The following is a 17805-nucleotide window of genomic DNA, read 5'->3' on the forward strand; positions in this document are numbered from 1 at the left end:
ACTCTTTCCTGCCTATGCGGGGGTCGGACTCGATGATCTATTGAGGTCCCTTCTGACCCTAGCATCTATGAATCTTATTACTGGAACTTACCTAATGGTTTTGATACACATACTGACTGATAGATCCATTACTGTTTGTTTCTTGAGCAAATCAAGGATGTACATAATATGCTAATTAAATGTCATTAAAGAAATGAAAAATTATTTTTCAATGACGCCCTGTTCACTCCCTGAGAAAATAGTTATTGTTTTCCAAAAATACTGCAAGAAAAGAAATATAAATGATATCTATTGAAAAAGTTGTTATATTTGTACACATAAGAATTCTCACTTGTGGACAAGTATGTATTTCTCATCTCACCCTCTCAGTAATTCAGGTGCTTCTCTGTATTATTAATTAAAGCTGTTCCTCTATTCTTTTCAAAACCATCATGTTCTAGTGATTCTAATACCAAAGAAGCCCCTATGGTGAATTCCTCCTGGTAGTAACTGAGAAATGAGTTAGGGTTGAAATCATGGATACTTTTGAAGTCATTTTTGTAACTGCTAAATGTTGCTGCATTTACAAGGATGGATTAATAGCAGTTGATTTCCCTGAGCCTATACATTTTATCTTCTCCTTCTTGCAAGTGGTTAATGCTAGGAAATATTAGACCCTAGCTACCTGAAATAAAGACAAAAATAAATAATTGATTGATGTTTAAATAAAACTTAGACAACAAGAATTTATTTATTTATTGTGGATCCCACTACATGGGTTTTCTCTATTTTGGTTTTAAAGCCTGATTTGTTAAAATTGTATGTATGAATTTAAATGTCACATAGAAACATCATAGAATCATAGGAAATTAGGGTTGGAAGAGACCTCAGGTGGTCATCTAGTCCAACGCCCTGCTCAAAGCTGGACCATCATCAATTAGATCATCCTTGCCAAAGCTTTGTCAAGCTGGGTCTCAAAAACCTCCAAGGATGGAGATTCCACATCCTCCCCGGGTTATCTGTTCCAGTGTTTTACTACCCTCCTAGTGAGAGAGTTTTTTCTTAATATCTATCCTAAACTTTCCTTTCTGTAACTTGTAACTCTGCTCCTTGTTCCATCATCTGCCAGCACTGAGAACAGTCTAGCTCCATCCTCTTTGAAACCACCCTTCAGGTTGTTGAAGGCTGCTCTTAAATCCCTTCTGAGTCTTCTCTTCTCCAGACTAAATAAGTGCAATTCCCTCAGCCTCTCCTAAAGTCATGTTCCCTAGCCCCCTTACCATTTTTGTTGCCCTCATTTATCTACATCCTTTCTGTAGTGGGGGGGCCCAAAACTGAACACAGTACTCCAGATGTGGCCTCACTAGTGCTGAATAGAGGGAAATAATGACTTCGCTCAATCTACTGGCCACACTCCTACTAATGCAGCCCCGTATGCTGTTATCCTTTACAACAAGGACACACTGCTGGCTCATATTCAGCTTATTGTCCACTGTAACCCCCAGGTCCTTTTCTGTACAGCTGTTGCTTAGCCAGTTGGTCCCTAAACTCGTATCACTTTGGGACTCAATCAAAACAAATTATAAGGTCTAAACACCGCGTTTGTCATCCTTATATTTGAACTTATTAATCATAATGGCAAAAATCTTCATTCTGGAAAACTTTCATAGCATTAAATCATTTTTCAAGGGGTTAGAAAAATATATTTTTAGAACATCAGTGGTTGCTAAGATACTGTTACCTCAACTCTGCTAATCTTTTCCTATGCCAAAAACGTAATCCTGGAAGACTGGCCTTTTAGATAAAACACCAGTACAGAGAAATAATGTTTAGAAATAGAAATAATTAAAGATACTGGAAAAAATATAAGGTAACAAGCAGTTATATCTGGTAGGTTTTGGGGACATTTGATTATTTACATTTGGTAGCAGTTGCTATACTTTGTGTGTTACTTAGGCATCTACAGCAGGGGTGGGCAAAATACAGCCCGCGGGCCACGTCCAGCCCACCAGGCCATTCCATCTGACCCACGGGGCACCTAAAAAGTTTAGAAAATTAATAGTTATCTGCTCTTGGCTGCCTGTCAAAGATGACAGGACACAGGGGAAGTAGGACCCAGGGGAAGCCAGCAGGACTCCGGAGAGAGGCCGGCCTGGCCCCACCCTGCAAGCCCTCCAAGCCCCCGGCCCCCCAACTGGAAGCCTTTGCTGCCCCAGCTTTCACTGCTTCTCTGCATGCCTGCTCCAGCACCACGTGGCCCTGGGCTGCATCGCAGGACTGTGGGAGCACCACTGGACTACACCGGTACCCGGGGGCCAGGAGTAGGTGTGTGTGTGTATATGGTGGGGGAGGGGAAGAGAGAGAGAGTGTGTGTGTGAGTGTAGTGAGGAAGGCACAATGTGTGTATGTGGAGGAAGGGAAGGAGAGAGGGAGAGTGAGGGAGGCACAGTGTGTGTGTTTTCATAGGACAAGTCCCACAAGCAAACACCACCATACACATGCACCCACACACCCCCTTTCATTGCCATACACACACACCCTCCCCCCCACAAAACCCATACCCTCCCACATAATGACATGCAAACCCACATGTTCCTTCACCCCACACCTATCCACTCCCCACATACCCACAGCCCCCGCAAACCTATACCCATCCCAATCACCCCCACTCCCCATAGTATGCAAGAATAAGATTTCATTTTAAGCTATTGTGTGATCATCTCTATGTAGACTACACAAACACATGTAAATCAGGACAAAAATATTTTTTGAAATCAAATTAATGAATGTTGTAGATATTTGATTTTTAAAATATATAATTTGGTATTTTTCTGGTTCTGAGATGGCAAAACCCCTTGCTGAAAGGAGTATTTCCAGGGGCAAGGGGAGGGACTTCTGGTGGCAAAGAGTGGGGACTTCCTGTCCCAAGATGGCCACCAGGGGGCAGGGCACCCGTCAAGGGGCAGGGCTACCCATGCGGCCCTCGACAACTTGCCAAAACTCGGCAAGAGGCCCTCCACCCAAAATAATTGCCTGCCCCTGACCTGCAGACACCTATTTACTATTGATTATTATTTATTGTATATGTTTGGTTTTCTGCACCCTTTGCTTACAATTATTTTATATACTGAGTGACTAATTAAATGCTAGTGACTCATTTTTAGCATAGTTTACAACTTAGTTCTCCTAACAGTTTAGATATAGAACCTGAGTGTTGGCCCCTTGGGAGGTCAGTTTGAATTCATGTGGGAATTCAGTGAGACTTTAACTTTTCCCTAAAGGGAAAGCTGAGGATTTCTCAAGCAGGAGACATTCTGAGTAAGTTTACACCTGGCTTCTATGAGTCAAGAGGCATGGCAGGATTCAGAAGAGTGAAAACTGTGTGCTTCACACTCCAGGTGATCCTCAGTCAGTAGAACATCTGGAGGTCAGAACTCCGCTTTGGATTACAGAGGCTAGGGATGTGGCATTGTAGCACCTATGGTATTTCTGCTCTGATGTGTGCTGACCTCAGCTAAGTTTCACCTGAGGACTGGAGCATTCTCATCTATATTCACTGTATGTCATTTCAAGTATATTTTTCCTGTTATGTAAAAACTAAAACACTTGAAAAAAAGATTTTTGGATGTTACTTATTTCTTCCAGGAACTTTAGGACCAGATGGAGATTACTGAAATGAGGAGGCAGAACAGCCTAGGTTTTTTTTGCTATTTCTCCTTCGTCTTCTAGCAATAAACCACTTGAATGCTGCCATATGGTAGAGTGGGCAAAATGTATCTCTAGTGTTTCCCCTTGTAAAAGATACTGGATGTGCCAGTACTTAAAATGGCACAGAAAGGAGAACTTTAATATCCTGGGTAGAAGTTGCAAGAGAGAGCAACATTGAAGGGGTATGTCAGTATGAATAAGGCCACTCTTGCATTTGTACAGAAGTGTTGAATATATAGAGTTCAAAGTCAATGATTAAACTGCAGAGTAATAGATAAGCTTGCTTGTGAAATGATTTTTTCTGAACTTAACTAAGAGACTGTTAATTAAAAATGTTAATAACTTTAATTAAAGAACCTTTAATAATTTCTGATCTTATTAAGGCTGGTAGGTAAACTACCATTTCTTTTGATATGGTTGGATTTGATTACAGATGTAACCATGGTTTGGAGCATTCAGAGGCTGGAGAAATGAGTTTTGTTACTTATTTAAAAGTTTACAAAGTTGGTAGGCATTTATGTACCTCACAGTTAAAATCCAGCAAGCCTGATCAAACCACAGGTGATTTAATAAAAATTCCTAGTAGTTTATTATAATTTTTAAGCATTAATAAACCTGATTTTTTTACTTCACAACTGAAATCAGTAGATTTACTCTAAAATAAATTAGAGTGACACAGGAACCACAGTGGATTGTATTAAGTGATAACTTCAACTGTACCTAAATACATCTGATAATGTATCTTATTCTAGAGGGGTTTGGTTCTTGAGTTTTACAGTTTACTGAGGGTGAAGAGTTAAAAGCACTTAAACGTTGTAGGTGCATTAGTTCCATGGAGTGAAGCTACAGAGTACATAGTTTCATTTTTCAGTGGGTTTGTTGTTGTGTTGCCTGTACTGTGGGAGAAGGTGCCTCACCCACCTTAGTCTGCAGGCATGCAGACCTGGAAGTTCACTCATATGAATGCGCCAATCTTGCTCTTAATGAGTGTTTTACACATGCCCTGGGAGGAAGGAGGACGGGGCAGGGAGGGCACTTTAATTGAAGTGGCTCAGAGCGTCACCTGTATCGGTATCCCCATGCTGAAAAATGGCAGCGGGTGCGCTTTAACTAATGCTCGTCAAACAAGTTTTAGTTTAAGCGCCCCCACCGCCATTTTTCAGTGCAGGGACACTGATGCATGTGATGTTGGAGTCTGCTGGTGCCCAATAATTACCATGCTCCAGCAGACCCAATTAATTGAGTCTGTTGTGACATGTAATTATAACACAGGGGTTGTCAGCTGGGGGTACTTGGGAAGGTTCTAGGGGGTATGTGCAGGCAGGCAGGGATGGAGCACCACCACATCCCAGGAGCAGGGCCAGGACAGAGCGAGGGCAGCGGTGCCCCTTTGCAGGCTGCACAGGCACTGCCTGGCCAGTCGGATGCGGGGGAGGAAGGTTGCATGTGCAGCTGCTGCTATCCAACACACCACATTGCCACTGCTCCGCACCCAGCTGTGCCACCCCGCTCTAGAGAAGGACCTCGAGATGAGCCCAGGGTGGCCTCACTAATCAGAACCGAGAATGAAATGTACACTCTTTGAAGTTTTTCATAAAAAAGCACAAGAGAAAAAGGGAGGCTGTAATAGCCAATAGCCTAGTGATGAGAGCACATGACCGGGAGGTGGGAGTCCCAGGTTTGTGTCCTTGCCTGAATCGGGCATTAAGGCATTTAGCAGGCATTCCATTAAAAGTGCAATGGGATGTGACCCACAGTCCCAACAACTCAGCCTCCTACACATGCATGGCAAGAAGGACATCTATGGAGACAGCGATCAGATCCCAATTGTACCATGTTACCAGTACAGGGGGAGTCCACATCATGATCCTGAGCTCTCCCTCCACCAGCAGTCGGAAGCCAGTCTGCTGATTGCCGCTCCCAGTCTCTCAACTGCATCCAAGTCGAGGGTTCTGATGCAACCTCAGGGCTGGGAGCCTTGATCAGCTGTGGACTAGCCACATGGTCAGCTGAAGGCATTATGGGAACCAGCCACAAAGGTATTACACACATTTTGTATAATAACTTTGTAACTTATTCCCTGTGTGATCACCCCATTAGTTTCATGAATATGTGACCAAGTTACTAAGACATGATTCACTGGTTAATCATGTTGTAAGTGTAACATCTGCCAGGGGCCATAGTGTCAGTCTCTTCTGTTAGAGCTATTCCATTGTGCATAAATAATTAAGTATTGATTGGGGCAGAGAGCAAGACAGAGTAGTTAGGGCACTCAGTTAACTGATAGGAATCCTGGTTCAGCTTTACCTTTAATATAGCTAAGAGTTATAACTTGAAATAGTTTGGTATGTATGTTGCTATGCTCTGTAAATCAGTATCTGTGCAAAGATTTTATAATGCTTATTAGCTGTTTGCATTTGATAAATGAGAACAGTCAAGATGCAGCAAAATCATCTTTAAGGTCTTTCTGCAAGTAACAGAAGCTAAGAGAAAATGTTCTCATCACTTAATGCAACATAAATCCTGTTTTATTTTAATTTGCCAAATGTTTTGAGACTTCTGCACTACATAAATTGAATATGATTAATTAATGGCTGAGGTTTAGCTTTGATAGGTTAAGGAAATGTTTTGAGAACAATAGAATACCAACTTGCAAAATTTTTTAGACAAAATTTGTACTCATTTTTGGACCCACAACAGGAAGGATAGGTGCAAATGTGCATGTTTATGTCTTTCCCCAATGTGCAGAGAGGGATAGGTAACTGTGTTAGTCTGCAGCCAGGCAGACTAACTAAATGAGAGATGCATAGCATAAGCTTTCTTAAGCAGCAGGCTTATTTCATCAGGTGCTGTGATGACATAAGCCCACTGCTTACAGAAGCTGATGCCATACAACTCTCATTTAGTTAGTCTGTGAGGTGTAAATCTATACTGCTTCTCCCCGGTGCATACATGAAATCAGATAATTAGCCACATTTATTGCCAAGCACATAGGAGTAATTCATACCTGCAAAAAGGAAACAGTCACTATGAAAACAATGTCCTAAATGCGTTGGTTCCTATAGTAGAAGTAGTTTACTGGTTGCACATCAGCTTTCTGGTTAAGACAGTTAGCTTTATACTAGCCTATGGGAGAATGTCAGAGAGAGTTCTTAAGAAAGTGATGATCATGGAAACTTTTACTTGTTCTTTTCCCCCATTCCAGATGAACAGTAAAGAGAGTGAACATCTACCAGTGTGAACAGTCATTCTTAAACTCAACGCTTCTTCAGAAATGTGATGCACCAGCCAGACTCTTTTTCCTGTCTTGTCCGTAGCTCTTCTTTTTTTCCTGGAGTTTAAGAAGCACTCCATGCCAGGAATGTTGTTAGCTAACCAAACTGTTTTCATTTAGACCACCATTTTGTAATCTTCAGACAGCAGCCAGTAATGGGGATTGTTCATAACTTACCAAGAAGGGAATCTCTAATTACAGTCAACTTCATTTTAATTTTAGGGGAACATAAACTCCACTTCATCCCAGCATTGATTGGCCCCTTTCTAGAAGTGACATTGATACCTCAGCCAGACTTACGGAATGTAATGATTCCCATTTTCCATGACATGATGGACTGGGAGCAAAGGCGCAGTGGCAACTTTAAACAGGTACTGTATGTGAAGTTTATCAGGCAAGATTGAAATTCAACTCTAGCACTGAACAATTAACTCATTAACAAGATCTATAATGGTGCAAAATGGATGAAGAACAACTAGTACCTGGCTGTGACCCCAGTTGGAGGGAAATACTTTAAGTCCTTGAAGATGTCAACATCAAAAATTGGCATTACTTATTTAAGATGAGGGTGAAGTCAGTGTCCAAATTAGCATAATATCAGTAAGGCAGAATTTCACTCAGGGTAACTTATTCTTCTGTTCTGTAGCAGTAAGGGTTACATTGGTGGGGAAAAATAATTAGGAAGAAAATCAGGAATGATACTATGAAGGTTTACTGAGATGGATTCTACTATCTGCCCTCCCAGTTGACAAAACCCCCTGTTTTTATGAGAAACCAACCCCTGTGAGGATCCAGCTCTTCTTGCCACTCAAGCACTTGCTTAGCCAGCAAGTAAGGAACTACCAAGTGTACCATCTGCTCTTGCAGCTCCCACTTGGTTCCTTTACACTGCTTCAAGCCACTTCGTTCTGCTCTCCTCCCTCCTGCTTTAAATGAAACAGAGTGTATTTGACTTAGTTTCAAGCAATGATACGGATTAGTGTGGGATCTCTAACTAGAAACAAAAAACAAACTGTGAGAAGAAGAAGTGCATGCAATGTAAGTAGGTGTTTTTTCCCTTTTAATATTTTAGTATGTTATTAGATTTACTATCAAATTGTTAATAAGGACTAATGGAAAAATAAATCTTGCATAAGCAATATACCAACTTTCTGCTTCTTTCTGTATTGGTCATTGGCTTAATGGTATGCTGGAATTATGATTTACCCTTTAGCAGAGCACTTTCACAATAAGATCCTTAATTCTTGTTTTTAGTTACTAAATATCTTTATTGCTATAAGGAAATTTATTCTAGCATCTTTGCTTCAATAATAAATAGTGATCAATAATTACTGCAATCATCATTGGCTACAAAATCTTTATGCTCTAGCTTTTCTTGACAACTGACTGGGAAATCCATTGCACTAGATTTCTAAAGCAGCATGTTTGAGGCATATTTGAGGTGAGGGGATTCAACAGTGACAAGAGTAACTGTGAACCCCAAATTGCCAAAGAGGATAAGTCATCATACAATTAATTAATGGAGGCAAAGAAGGTAGCTTTATATTGAGGTCTTATAGCCTGTGGTAAGAATTCAGTCTCATTGGGTTGTATGCTTTTTTTTTTCATTTGAGTCCATAAATAGATAGTTGCCGCAGCAGCAGCAAATGCTGCTCAGCTCATAGGTTTAAGTCACATTATTCCATTTAAATTATTTTTTAAAAATCCTCAGGAATGGTTGCAATTTAAAAGAGATTAAATCTTTTGTCATAAAATTCAGTTTTACTTTTTAACCAATAATTTAGGGGATTCATTTATCAACCCCCCTTTTTTTTTTCCAAATCTAATTCAAGAAAAAAAGCCTTTTATATGTATGTGTTGCAGGTGGAAGCTAAACTGATTGACAAATTGGATAGCTTGATGTCAGAAGGCAAGGGTGATGAAACCTACCGGGAGCTCTTCAATAGCATGTGAGTAATAAATTACTCTTAACTCATTTATTCAGTCCAGTTTGTTAGCTCCTAAAAATCTGTGTGGACTAAAACTACTAAAGCAGCTGTGATCCTTGTTTCTTTTGGAAGCTAAGAAATAAAGGCTAATTGCCTAAATGAAGATGTTCTTATTGTATCTTCAATAACTGAGCATGTCTTTTTATTTACAGCTATACCTGGGGGGAGAGGCAGTGTATGTTATACCATAAACTATTATCATTCATAATAATTTTGAAATCTGAAAAGCTAGAGATGTTCATTTGTTGTGTGGGGGTTGCAGGTGGGGTGTGGGTTTTTTTTTTTTTATATAACCTTGTAAAAGCAAGCAGCTGATTATGAAATCCGTTTCACAGATGACCAAAACTTGCTATTATCCAAATAAGGTTTTCACTTTTGGATGTTTTGATTGATGTTATGACTATTTTACTGTGAGCAGCTTACCTTCTTATTATAATTATTTTACAAGTGATTATTTGACCACTACATATATGTTACGAAGTGGCATGTTATTGATTCATAACAAGAGAATCTTACAGTGGAGGAGGGTAAATGCTGTCCTTTATTCTGGAGCCCTTAGGGTGCTCCACAGGTTATTCCCATCAAATGTAATCATTGATGTCAAATTATGAACTAAACTCTTGTCTCCTTTATGTTTCCCAAATTAATTCCAACTCTGTGTAAGACTTCAGTATAAGACTCCAGTAACTTCAGAAGTGGCTATATTGTTCTTCCACTGGGTTTCATGTTGTATGTTTGTTTTCTAATCCTATTAAACATGCAGTGTGTTTGTTTTGAGTGACTTCTTTTTAAGTGAGAGAAAAATCACATTTAACTCTACAAATAAACTGCATTCATATCTCTGTACCTGTGCTCTGGCAAACATAACCATCTAGAATCGCAGTCAGAGAAAAAACCCTGGTCTTCTAGTATACTTATTTCTGCTCATAACATCCAAAGGAAAGCAGAAATGACTGAATGATGGAGACCTATAACAGAGTATGTTAAACTATAAACTGTAGTAGTACTTCTTGGAATGTTTAAGTGTGAGCAAAAGTAATAAAAGATAAGAAAAGTTCAAAATCTTTCATAGCAAAGCTTTAAAATAATTTAAAAATAAAATTGTAACTGTAAGATAAAGTATATAGCATCTGAAATACAGTTCTTGGGGGAAAAAACTTAAGCTTTATTGGGAAGTTTTAAATGGTGGAGGCATTATACAAAGAGTGTGGAAGAATAGGTTAAAACTTTTTATAAACCAGTCACTGTATCATAGCATCTGCCTTGACTGAAGGACATAAGTCAAAAGGCATTTAAAATGGAGATTATACCTTGTGATTTGAAGAAAGAAAAAATGCTGAAACATGTGTAAAGGTTTGTGGTCATTATTATACTGGGCTTATTACTGACAACACATCAGATTATTTTTTTCTTCCATCAGTAATTTAAACAAATATTATCGAAGGGTTTTGGTGCTGTACTTCCTTGATTTAAAAACAATGCAAATGTGATTAGATTAAGATGTTGATAGAATGATGTTAACTGAAGAAATTGTGAAAAATTAGCATAGTTTTCAAGCAAGTAAGTTTTGAATGTTTTGGCAAAATGAACTACCAACTATGGGCACGTCTGAACAAGGCACCATAAACTGCACACAATGCATGTTCACCTGTTCATCATGCTGCTAATTAGCAGTGTGGTGGTTTATTTTGATACCAGGAAATTCCAGTGTCGAAAGAAACCACTGCTGAAAAAGGTGGCATAGCAGAAAGGGAGCCTGGCCGGCCAGAGCCATTCTCTGGCTGGCCAGGCTCCAAGCAGCCGGCTTAATGCCACTGTTGCCCTAGGAGTCACCAAGACCCCAGGTAAGACTGCTGGGGCCAGCACAGGTACTGGCCTTAGCCTCCCCTACCCCACCCGGGTCAATTTGCCACATGCCCCTGCATGTGCATGCTTATGGGGACGTGCCCTATGAGTCTTAAGAATGCCCCCCAATTTATTTTTAATAGGCACTCCTAAGCAAATACAAAATGAAGGAGAGAGAGGTATACTTTTCTAGCATTTTCTGGATATAGGATAATAATTTACATAGTGTTTTGTAGGAGTCTAGGGTTTTGTCCTGTTTTCTCTTTCTGCAGAGTGCTGGAATTAAAAAAACTTTTGTATCTCAAGATTCCCAGGCTAACTTAATTTTTTCAGAGCAACATACAAACCTCTTTGCATTGAAAGCACATCATGCTTTCAAAGCCAAATTACAAATGTCACTGGACAGGTTTAAACTGTTATAGGCTGTGGGGTTTGATGTTCATAATGAAATATGCCATAAAATGCAAGTGGGGAAAATGTTGCTGCTATTCATTTTTGGGCAGGCTTCATCCCAGGAGGCTTAGAAGGGACCAGACAGTAGCTGGCTTGCGATCAGCAAGGCGTCATTGGGGACTGTTACTAAAGATGGACAAGTACATATTTTGTTGTAATCAAGGACAAATTGCTATATTTGTTGTCCAATGTAATCCACATGGGAAAAGATCCTGATCTGACTTCAAATTGTTACTCTGCGATTAAAAATAATTGAATGTCTTAGTTAAATAACATAGGAATGTTAATCATCAATACTTTGTTGAGAGTTCAGGCTACATCTCTGTAGTATTCTGATCACTTACTCAAAACAGAAGCCATTTTTTAGTTTAAAACCATTGCTCATATGTAAGCCCTTCATTTCCAAAAATTGCTAGTAATTACCTTGTATAGAATTACTGCAACCTTCTAAACTGACTGGGTGAAGCCACCTTCATATCAGGGTCCAATAAAAGTAGCAGGAACAAAATGCTTTTTAGATGAGTCAGTTTATGAAAGGGATTATATAACGTTGTTGCCTCCAGTAGCAAAGATCTCAATTGTTGACCCAGGAGATCCCTTCCACTCCTATGTCCTTATTTTATAATGTATGTATTGCAAAGAGCAACCAGTGCCCTTTGGTGTTTTTAAATGAAATAGAATGTCAGTTACTTCACTGCATGTACCAGGAGCTCCTCCTAATCCTGCATTCCCCACAACAATTTTCCTGTGTGCCACCCTCCCAGCCCTTTTCTATTTCAGGGCATCATTGCAACTCCCCACATATTTCCCAATTCTATGAACTCTGTATCTTCCATTTCCTGCGCCCATGTACCTGAGATGTGTGCAACTTCTCCCCCTTTCCTACATCATTGTTCCTTATTTGCTGTCTGGGAAACCCATAGTTGTTTCCCTTCTCCCTTCCATAATGGCTCCATTCCTTCCTTCTCACTGTGGCATGGGGTCTGAGTGCCTCCTGTCACCACACCATCATTCCCCATTCTCTAGCCTAAGCTAGAGGGTCTTTGTTCTCTCCTTTCCACGTTGCTCTTAACTTCCTTCTGCCCTCATGCTAGAAGGATTTCTGTGTCCACCAGAATCATCAGAGGGGTGCCCCTTAATTCCTAGAACTTTCCCTGAAATTTTGGAATTGTTCAATGAGATGTTCAAAAGTTATTGCATTACAGAGAGAGAGACAAGTTATCAAATGCCACTGAGTTACACATGGAAGATTTAACAAGTTTGCTTAATAAAGTAAAAAGAAGAAAACTCTGACCATTGTAAGATTGCATTGGGATTCACTTCATCTCCAGTGCCCAATTCAGGTGGGCAGTTATGAGACTCTTTGATCAGTAACTCCTGAATAGTGCAAGGTGATTATGCTCCAGTATGAGTATGATTGGAGATTAAGCATATAGCAAGGTCAATATCTAAGTATATCCTCTGCACTGGACAGATATAACTCTCTTTTGTATCCACTCCTTTGTTCTTAAGAGGTGCCAAAATGGTGACATGGGGTTCATGATGCCATTTGAGATGCTGATTATCCTGCTTTTTCTTTTTTTCTTTTTTGGAGTTACCCAAGCATGGAGGTTTAAGTAAAAAGACCCTGCAGATGTGCTTTTATTAGTGCAGAGTCAGTTTCCTTTGCACTGCCTGTCCTGTCCCTCACTTTTGCACAATATTTACAATCCCCTGCACCTGTGCCATATGTCAAGTCCAGTGTCTAACAAGAACTGAACGATGAAGGCAAGCAGGCTTCAGGCCAAAGAAAAAAATGTGTCTGCATGTGGGTGGCTGGTAAGCAAACAGATCTGGGAATGGGATCAAGGAGAAGAGGTATTAAATAAAGTGTGCACAGAATTTCAGACACCATGTTGTGAAGAGAAAGAAGGCAGAGCTGACATGCCAGGCATTTCTTCCTATAAGTCTATCTAGATACTGCCATGAGGAAGCCAGGGGGTGTGTTTGAATGGCTCTTGATGTACATATTTGCTCTGTGTTACATCTGTGAAAGGTATGTCATGCAAAAAAGGAGGTATGCACAGAACACAACCTATACAACTGCCCAATTGGAAAAAACTATTTTTTCTATTTAAATAAATATTCTTTATCTATCTATCTATCTATCTATCTATCTATCTATCTTTAACATATGTCCACGTATACAGACAAAGAGCATAGATAGATAATTGTGTACGGTGTGTGAATTTGCACGTGTTCAGAGTAAGTATTCATATCAAAAGTCATTTTATACTATACCCATAGGAAATTGAACAGGGCATGGTTTATACTCAGTGCAGTTAGCATATAGGGGCTCCTATAGACATGTGGGGAGCCTGCTCTGATGCACTGGATTTCAAATTAATCGGGTCTGCTGGAGCATGGAAATTGACACACTCTGGCAGCCTTCCACGTCACGTGTATCAGCGTCCCTGCACATCCCTTAACTGAAAAAAATGGGGTGCTTTGAAATAAAACATGTTCAGTGAACTTTAGTTCAAAGCTGCCATATTTTCAGTGTGGGGATGCTGATATGATGCACATGATATGCAGACGCTTTTTAATTAGTGCAGCTTGCTAATTAAAGCACCTGATGCCGCGTCCTGGAGCATGTGTAAAATTGCCCTAGGAGTTTTGGAGATCTGTTCAGATGAAGGTCAGTGAAGCTGGGAGCTTCCCTGATGTAGACAGAAGTTCTGACGTTTTATCTACAAGCCTCCAAAGTCCTGTTGAGTATGTGTAAATGACAGTTTTCAGAGGCTTATAACACAGCCAAGTCTAAGTAGATTTTCATGGACACAGACAAACACCTCTATGAGCTCTGGACTCGGCATCGTGCCAGATTGCAGAATCCTGCACCTCACCGTGGAAGTAATAGAACTCCGTATATTAATGACTGTTTGGGTAATGATTTATCATTGGGAAAGCTCTCTGTTTTACCCATACCTCCTTCTTTGAAATGTCTGAACATTTCTTTCTGAAACTTTCAAGAAGCAGATTCTTAGGAAGAGAGAAAATGCAGAAAATTTCAGTCCAAGTGATTAAATAATGTAAGCCAATCTTAACAATTATGTTGCTGCCAGCTCCATCTATTATGCCACATTTATCAGTGTAAATTAGTTTGTTTCAGTGTGTAATCCTAATTTACCTTCATATAAGGGAGAGCAGAGTGTTACATCTTTAGGATCTTTTGATGGTTCAACAGTTAAATGCATGAAACTGTAAATGCGTAGATAGTATGTACTGAGTGGAAGCTGTTAAATGAAGGGAACATGTTACAAAAAAACCTTCCCTAAATAAAAAGCTTTTTCCTGTTGCAATTACAATATAGTTAAGTTGTGTGGGTGCAGAATTATTGTAGGCTGGAGCAATCCTTACATTAGCAAAGCATGGTTCCATTGAAAAGGAATCTTAAAATTCTTAATGTTCTCTTCTAGGTAAGTCTTCCCCTTCTTTCTGTTTTCTTAAATGCTTGCATATAATGAATTAAAGAAAAACAAAAAGTATATATTATAATCTAAGGCTTTGAAATATTTGTGTATTTTCTCTCTAATATTTGTGTGCCATTTGACTTGACATGGCTAACTTAAAAATCCATTTGCTTTGTCACTGCTTCCTGGATTAGAATTCCACTCTTTGGTCCCTATCCTAGGTAAGAATTTGTTTGCAAATTGTGCTGCTTGTGAGAAGAATGTCAAATTAAATCCCTGAATGTTGCAGATGTTGCTAAGGCCTCTCAGATACTGCTGAGAGTAGAGTGGTTGTCATGGTGACAGATAAAAATAAATGGTGAAAATATTCTGGGTTCACTTTTTCCAGCCTACTGAAGAAAATTGAGCGGGAAACATGGAGAGAAAGTGGCGTTTCATTAATTGCTACTGTAACACGTCTAATGGAGAGGTTACTCGACTACAGGTGAGCAGTTAGCACATTATTTATATTGAGACTATTATAGCATTCAGAAGTCTAACATCAGGGTTACAATCCAGCAGTTTTCTAACAGGAATTTGGAAACTTTCACTAGGAAGTTACCGGTTCAGAACTACCCCAGGATTAGTAGTGATTAGAAATCATTCTCTTACAGCCTTTTCAGAGCCCGTTTAAAATTGTAGCTATTTAAACAGTGCCATCTAAGATTAGCCCCAGGCACACTTATTGTAAGAAGCTAATTAGACAACAGAGGGGTGGAGAAGGGATGTAGTTTCATCTTCCTTTTTATAAATGGGAAACAGAGGCATGGAAAGGGTTAATGACTTACTCAAAGTCACACATGAAGTCTGTAGTTGAACCAAGACCTGGACTCTTTTCCTGAATCTGCATCTAGTTCCTTAATCACTGGGGCTCTACAGTTGATCTAAGGCCCCTGGCAGAAGTTACACTTATGACATGTTTAACCAGGGAATCCTATCGTTAGCAAACCAGCCACTCATTCAAGCAATTAATGGTGCAATAAAATAAAGCAGGGAATAAGCCGCAAAGTTATTTCATAAAACAAGCATAATAACTTTTTGGCTGGTTCTTGCTCTGCCCTGAATTGAACATGTGGCTGCTCCCAGCCTCAGGAGTGCACCAGAGCCCTTCAAGACTCGAGCCTACTCCTGTGGCTACAAGCACTGGTCAGCTGATTGGGGCTCCCAGCCATGGGAGTGCACCCGAGCCTTTGGCTAAGCCTGGAGCCAAGGGCCCTTATGCGCTCCTGCAGCTGGGAGTGTCAGTCAGCCAACCAGTACTCTCAGCTGGGGAAGCACCAGGCCCCCAGCTTGTTACTTGCCAGTGCAGGGGGATCCTGAGATCATGATCCTGGGTTCTCCCTACACCAGCAATAGCATGTGATTGGGATCTGATCCCAAATCCCATGGCACCTTTAAATGTATGTCTGCCAGGGGCCTAAATGACATGCATCACAATGTCTACTCTCCGAGTTGCTGTCCTCTTTTACAGTTTGAGATGAAAGTTGAAGTATGTAGTCAACAGGGAGACAGGGTTCTTGGCTCCTCAGGCATATCCATCCCGTACCTCTTCAGAGATTATCAGTGCTATGACCTCCACACTTGTCAGTCCAGTATCTTTTAAAGCACTGTATTCACTGGCAGGTTTTAAAATAGGATCTTCCACTATTAAGTTGATTAACTGATGTGTGCATCAGTGTTCAAAATTCACCTTATTTATTTTCTTGGGAATTAAGTGTGCATAATTATTCTTCATTTTAATCTAGAGCTGCCACAGTGGTGCTATTTTTTGTGTATGTGCTGTAGCTAGATTTAATGGAGTGCTGTCCATGAGTAGAGAGATGTAGTTAACTGTTAGTCTGAAGTCAGGCAGAAGGCTGAGTAGATCTGATCTGCAACTTACAGACTAAATCAGAGGTGTATAGCATATGCTTTTATAAGCAGAGGGTTTACTTCATAAGATGCTGTCATCTCTCAAAGTAACTGCTTACAAAAGCATATGCTTGTATGTCTCTGATTTAGTTAGTTGGTAAGGTACACATCTACCCAGCCTTCTTCCTGACTTCAGACTAACACAGCTAACTATCTCTGTAATTAGATGTCTCACATATCTTAACATTTGACCTAGAGTTAGGTTATCAACCTCTCCAAATGGTGATGATACTTAGCTTTTACAGTACTGTAGATCTCAGAGCTCATTATAATGGAAGCCATTTTCATTTATAATTGAGGAAACTGAGGCACAAAAAGATGAACAAACTTGACTAATATCATTCAGCAAAGTAATAACAAAATCAGGAATAAGACTTAGGTCTTTTAAGTACCAGTTTAGTGCTATATCCATTGGCCCACACTGCCTCCTAGAAAAAGAGGACTTAGGGTCCCTAACACATCTGGGTCTACTTTTGCAAGTGCGGATTGCCTCTAAGAGTAGAAACAGACATCACCTTTGTGCCACCATAAAAATATTTACAGCGACAGGAAGTGAAAACAAACAGTCCATACCTTCTGTCATGCCACAAATGCTCAAATTTGTGTCTGTGACAGAGGTAATAATGAATTGGGCTGCTTTTATTATGGCCCACATCTGTTTGCTTATGGCAGAAGAGCGGAGACTGCCCAGGCTCTCTAGCCTCCCTTGGATAAGGGCTTCTCAGGCTTGAGGGGCCCAGTCTTGTGCACCCCAGGAATTCCCAGGCACTATCAGCCCCCTCAAGCTTTATGAGCCCCTGCATCACTTTCTGTGCTCCCGCAGACACATCCCTTCAGGGGGGAAAGTTGGGGCTCCAAAGTGCTTGTTTGCAAGTGGGGGTTCCCTGCTTGCAAGCATCCACCCCAGGCAGTGCCCAAGGGAATTGCTCTGCAGGGCAGTTCCCTGGGCATTCCTACAAGAACAGAGTGAGGGGGTTGGGGACGCAGTTGCAGATACCTGTGGGGAAATCCCCTGCAGGGGATTCTCCTGCTCCCCAGCAAGAAGGGGCACATCTGTAAGCAGGGATTTTTCACTGCTTGCAGATGCACTCCATGTAGGGGCTTGGCATCCAGGGACATCTGTAGATGTCTCTGGAGCATGATCAGCCTCCCCCCC

The 17805-nt window shown here is 40.5% G+C and overlaps 1 protein-coding gene across 1 annotated transcript in view; it reads left to right on the plus strand.

The window, feature by feature from the left end:
• DOCK4 (dedicator of cytokinesis 4) overlaps nt 1-17805 on the plus strand; it is a gene marked incomplete at its 5' end in the record, with an annotated part of 280590 nt that overhangs the window by 214862 nt on the left and 47923 nt on the right. The window contains 3 exons of the mRNA XM_025208759.1: nt 7184-7332; nt 8825-8910; nt 15088-15183. Coding sequence (XP_025064544.1) covers nt 7184-7332; nt 8825-8910; nt 15088-15183 — 331 coding nt within the window. The remainder of the gene's footprint in view (nt 1-7183; nt 7333-8824; nt 8911-15087; nt 15184-17805) is intronic.

The sequence above is a fragment of the Alligator sinensis genome, unplaced genomic scaffold, assembly GCF_000455745.1.
Source record: "Alligator sinensis unplaced genomic scaffold, ASM45574v1 scaffold297_1, whole genome shotgun sequence".
Taxonomy (NCBI): domain Eukaryota; kingdom Metazoa; phylum Chordata; order Crocodylia; family Alligatoridae; genus Alligator; species Alligator sinensis.